This window comes from Ruditapes philippinarum, unplaced genomic scaffold, assembly GCF_026571515.1.
Source record: "Ruditapes philippinarum isolate M1 unplaced genomic scaffold, ASM2657151v2 ctg2064_1_1_1_1, whole genome shotgun sequence".
Classification (NCBI taxonomy): Eukaryota; Metazoa; Mollusca; class Bivalvia; order Venerida; family Veneridae; genus Ruditapes; species Ruditapes philippinarum.
The window spans coordinates 20,199-24,757 of NW_026855423.1; the positions used below are offsets into that span (position 1 = coordinate 20,199).

Genomic DNA, 4,559 nt, shown 5'->3' on the forward strand with positions numbered 1-4,559 from the left:
ATCACCAAACTCTTGTAACCGAAAATTTATTCTTATACACAGGCCCCACAACAAGTGAACGTTCATGTTGAATAATATGTGTTATTCTATCCTCGCTTAAAAAAGGCTTGAAATCCAAATACTCGGATGTAAATAACAATATGAAACAGCCAAAATTCAAAATGTTAACAGCGACAACAGTTATGGTTTCGTCACAAAGGACCATCAAGATGGAAAGCTGACTTTATTTTACCTCAACTGCAATAGCAACTGCTGTTGTTTCCATGGGAAAATATAAGATAATATAGGTACAAACTAAAGTAATGAGAAAAAAAAGAGAATAGAGATCAACAAGGAAAATGTAACAATTTGAGCAATTGTAGATTCATATAAGTTTGATATCATTTGATTCATGAAGATAAATTATATTAAAAATGTACGAATGGAATGAATTCTAATTACTCATAAAAAAGTATGCGCTTTGAACAAAATGGTTTTTAACATAATTGTCTATTATAAAGTATTATATTTTCTATATTTGTGCACAATTCAGTAAATTTGAAGTTAAATTCTGAAATTGCTGGGAGTTTTTTTAAGTTTTCCATTCATAATAAAATATGAAATCATTGGTGTATGTTAATGTCCTAGCTAAATTCAAATCATTTTTATATTTTTGTAGAAAATAAAGATAAAACATTCCTTTATAGTTAGCCCATATTTTTTCTATAACTTTGACGTTAACGTCATATTGGCCTAACAAAGAGTAATAGTATTAAGGGTTAAGGAAAAATGCTTCACTAGGACATTGCCAATTTATTATAAATACAAATTAACACATATTCAAGAACATGTTAAGTTAATTGCCAAACTTTCCACCACATTTACATCCGTTATCTACACAGTGCCAGTCATCAGCGCAAAATGTAAGTGTCCCAGTAAAGTACATTTCGTAACAGTCTGTCTTTTTCAAGCACACGTGGCTCGCATCGGCTGTTAAAACATCAATATATTCATTAAACCTAACATTTTTATAAATAATTTAGTAAACAGTAAAGGTGGTTGATATGACATGCTCTTGCATTATATAATTTTATAAAATTATATGATAAATATGTTTCAAAAGATTGAGTCTACTGGACCCATTTGTCAAAAACAATAATTTAAGGTGCACACAATTGCATTCTATCATTATTGCGATTTATTTCATGAATTTGCTACTTTAGAAGTTTATGATGACATAATTGAACAAACTCTACTTACGGTTACAAGTGCATATGCCCCTTTGACACTGTACATGAAAGCCAGTACCACATTGAAGATCCAAGCATTCCGTTTGAAGATTATTGTTAGGACAAAATGAACAATTGATGCATGCAACTGAAACAAGTAACAATAATTGTTCACATTTATATTGGTTGTGTAAATGTACACACCAGAGACAAGTAAGGGACAGCAATTTTCACGCCTTGAAAGCCCTGAAAATATTTAATCACACGTGACCTTATAATATTTACTAGAATGATTTCTAGTCACCATTTTTGTGCTTTTAACAAATTATTGTGATGTCAGACTTTATAACATGTTTACTCTTAAAGTCCAGTGTAATGAGTTCGGTCCATTGAGTTCTTTCCGTTAAGAATACACGTGTTCTTTTACTTGGGGGTCCAAAAACGCCGCCACAAATCATGAAATGTCATAAATGTGTCATTAAAGGTTTAGTGATCACTGTTTTATAAACATATTTGCGGATGTAATGGAATTCAAATTGGCACGATAGTAATATTTTCATGTTTGATATTGCCTATACCGCTGTATATTGCTTAATTTAACCGAGTTCAGACTCACATTTTAACATTTGATCAATGTGTTAATGTTTGTTTTTACGGTATTCGAAAGGAAAATAATAAGGCGCGCCCGTGTTTAACTTGTTCTACATTTGCTGTGTCGGCCATTTTTCTCGCAATAACGGTCAAACATGATGTAACCCTTTGTTAAGTAATCAATTGATAAAGGAGAAATTTCAAAATCCAATCATAAAACGTAGGTAAAATCACCATAGAAAACAAGGTAAAACATGTGTCGCCTTTCACATCTATCTTTTGACATTTTTTGCAATTTAAAAATTACAATAGTCTTATAACATATTAATTTAGAGATAAATGAAAAAAGAAATATTGCCGATTCATTATAAGCGACAGAAAACTGAAAGAAGACACATTTAGGCTTGTCATATTATGAAATCTTTTTTCGTTTTTTTTCTATTTTATAAATTAATTAACGTTTCTATCATATGACAAAGTATAATGAAGTCCGTTGTCCTTACCACTGAGCGCTGCTAAAATGAATAGGTAACCTTTCATGCTGTTCGTAATAAGCTGCTAGTATATTCACCTGTAATCTGTTCAAATGGCCAGTAAACAACACATTAAAATTCTTACAACACCACAATTATATCGTAATATATTTAAATAAAGCAAGTCTTACTATCTAGATAATTACTAAATGGGACCTTTGCTTGTCACATTTTATCTATTATTCAATTTTTGACCTAAAATCGAAATGTCATTATTTATCAAAAGCAGACATTCGTGAACCCATTATCTAAATATGTGTTATTTTATCAAATTGGTACATATATTTCAACATCTGGTTTGTACCAGTTCAAGTTAAATGTTGAATTCTGCTAAAGCCGGTGCTAAGGGGCGTGGACGGTAACTTGCACTTTCCATTACCGTCCATGAACAAGCTCAATCAAACAGAGCCTGCAACATTTTCAATTTTGTCTTGTTGGGCTTTCTTTAGGGATTCTTTATCTCACTCTGTTTTATATAATCGATGTTATATTCATGTAAATGAATTTTCAAAACAAAAAAAGCATTGAGCGAAGGAAAACCTTGAATGTCGTGCAACACGCCAAAATGAAAATGTTACAGTCTTTAAATGAACCTGTTTCTTGAACATTTAGTGTAACTTGTGCTTTCACAGTCTCATTTCTTTTGTTAACATTACCTGTCAGGGGCGTCAAATACAACATAGAAATCTTTATCTTTTGATGCAAAATTAAAAAAAGATCTTAGCATCGACAATAGTGATTTTCAGGATAAAAACCCGATTATAATACTAAATTTAAATGGCTTCGTATCATTGATACTAGTACTCTATTTAATTGGAAAAAAACATGGTTGTGTAGTATTTGACCAGACAACAATGTTTATTGCGCATTGCCCAAAATTATCAGTCATAATGTTTATGCCTTTGTTACATAAAATGCTCTTTATGTTTTTAGTTTAAACATTTTAAAGTGAACATGACTTTCAATGAAGTGTGAAGCTCTTTAAAACAACACTAGAGGCCGCCTTCTGGAACTTGCAAGGTCTGGTATCGAATGAGGAACGGATGTCGTTACTTACTCCACTGTAGGCTTTAAACATACGTTATATGTGAATAAGAGGACGACACCTAAACCACTAGGAGAGCTGTCCTTATAATAAGTGAAATACCGAAATATGTTATAAATGACCATTTAGTATATATAACAAAAATCTTTTACATTTGGTATTAAAGTAACATTATGTCCATCCAAGTGTAAATGGTCAGTGGACAGGAGGAAAATACAAATACCTTGACCCTTTGCCATAATTTGTGTTCAATTTTGTATTTCAAAATGAAAGCTAATCAATAATCATTCGAAATTTCTATTGAGTGGTACATACATTTATAATCTAGGTCGTTATTATATTTATCATAAACATTTATCATTACCAATCATTGGTCAATCACCATAGTAATTGTCAATCTTATGAAATAAATTACTGATTCAACTCAATTTGACAGCGAAACGAATGTCACTTAATGTGAAAATGTGAAAATGAAAGATGTTGAAGCAAAAAAAAATAATAATATCAAAATATTTATATAAACAAATATTTCAATTGGTCACTTTGCAACTGATATACTACCCGCCAGAGTAAGCTCTCTACAAAATACATTTTTTGGACGAACTCCGTCTGCGATCAGTTTGACTTCCTGTAAAATATACAGGGCAATTACTAAATATAGGTAGGATTTCCATTGGTCACTCCAAAATAATTACAAACTGAGAGCAATTAATGTCATTGGACATTCTTAAATTAGAAAGAATATAAAGTATCTCTCTATATACGTCTAAATTCCTAAATAATCTAAGGGGATTTCGAAAACGAAGCTTCCAGTTAAATTTATTTGAGACATGTGAACCGTTCTTCTTTCCATTAAACATACAAAAGTTAACATTGCTTTTAACATTTCAAAAATTCTTTAATGAATTCTCTAGCTTATTAAACATAACAGTTAGCTGTGTTAAAAATAAAATTTGTCTAAAACAACGAGACCATCAATAATGCTTCCAATCCCGGAAATTTATAAAAAAAAAAATACCGAAAGACACAACATTATTGTGGTACTCTCAGTAGATTATGTTAAGTGATAATGATATTTTACGACATGTATTATTATTATTGATATGTTCAATTGTTTCATACATCTAACCATCAAATGCTATGTTTACTGTCGTAAAAGTAAGTATGTTTTTCAAAAGAATT

General features: G+C 30.7%; 1 protein-coding gene across 1 annotated transcript; it reads right to left on the reverse strand.

Moving 5' to 3' along the window:
- Positions 1-776: 776 nt before the first annotated feature.
- LOC132743267 (serine protease inhibitor Cvsi-1-like) lies at positions 777-2,460 on the reverse strand. The gene is made up of 3 exons (XM_060731801.1): positions 2,303-2,460; positions 1,240-1,356; positions 777-969 (listed from the first exon to the last, which is right to left on the reverse strand). The coding sequence occupies exons 1-3, from the start codon at positions 2,337-2,339 to the stop codon at positions 836-838; spliced, it is 288 nt and encodes a 95-aa protein (XP_060587784.1). The 5' UTR covers positions 2,340-2,460; the 3' UTR covers positions 777-835.
- Positions 2,461-4,559: the final 2,099 nt, after the last annotated feature.

Excerpts from the sequence above, each read along its gene's own strand:
- LOC132743267 (XM_060731801.1), bottom strand. The coding sequence starts at position 2,339 with ATGAAAGGTTACCTATTCATTTTAGCAGCGCTCAGTG. Across the intron at positions 1,357-2,302 it reads CATTTTAGCAGCGCTCAGTG|TTGCATGCATCAATTGTTCA; the intron begins GTAAGGACAACG and ends TACTTGTTTCAG. Across the intron at positions 970-1,239 it reads GGGCATATGCACTTGTAACC|CCGATGCGAGCCACGTGTGC; the intron begins GTAAGTAGAGTT and ends ATGTTTTAACAG.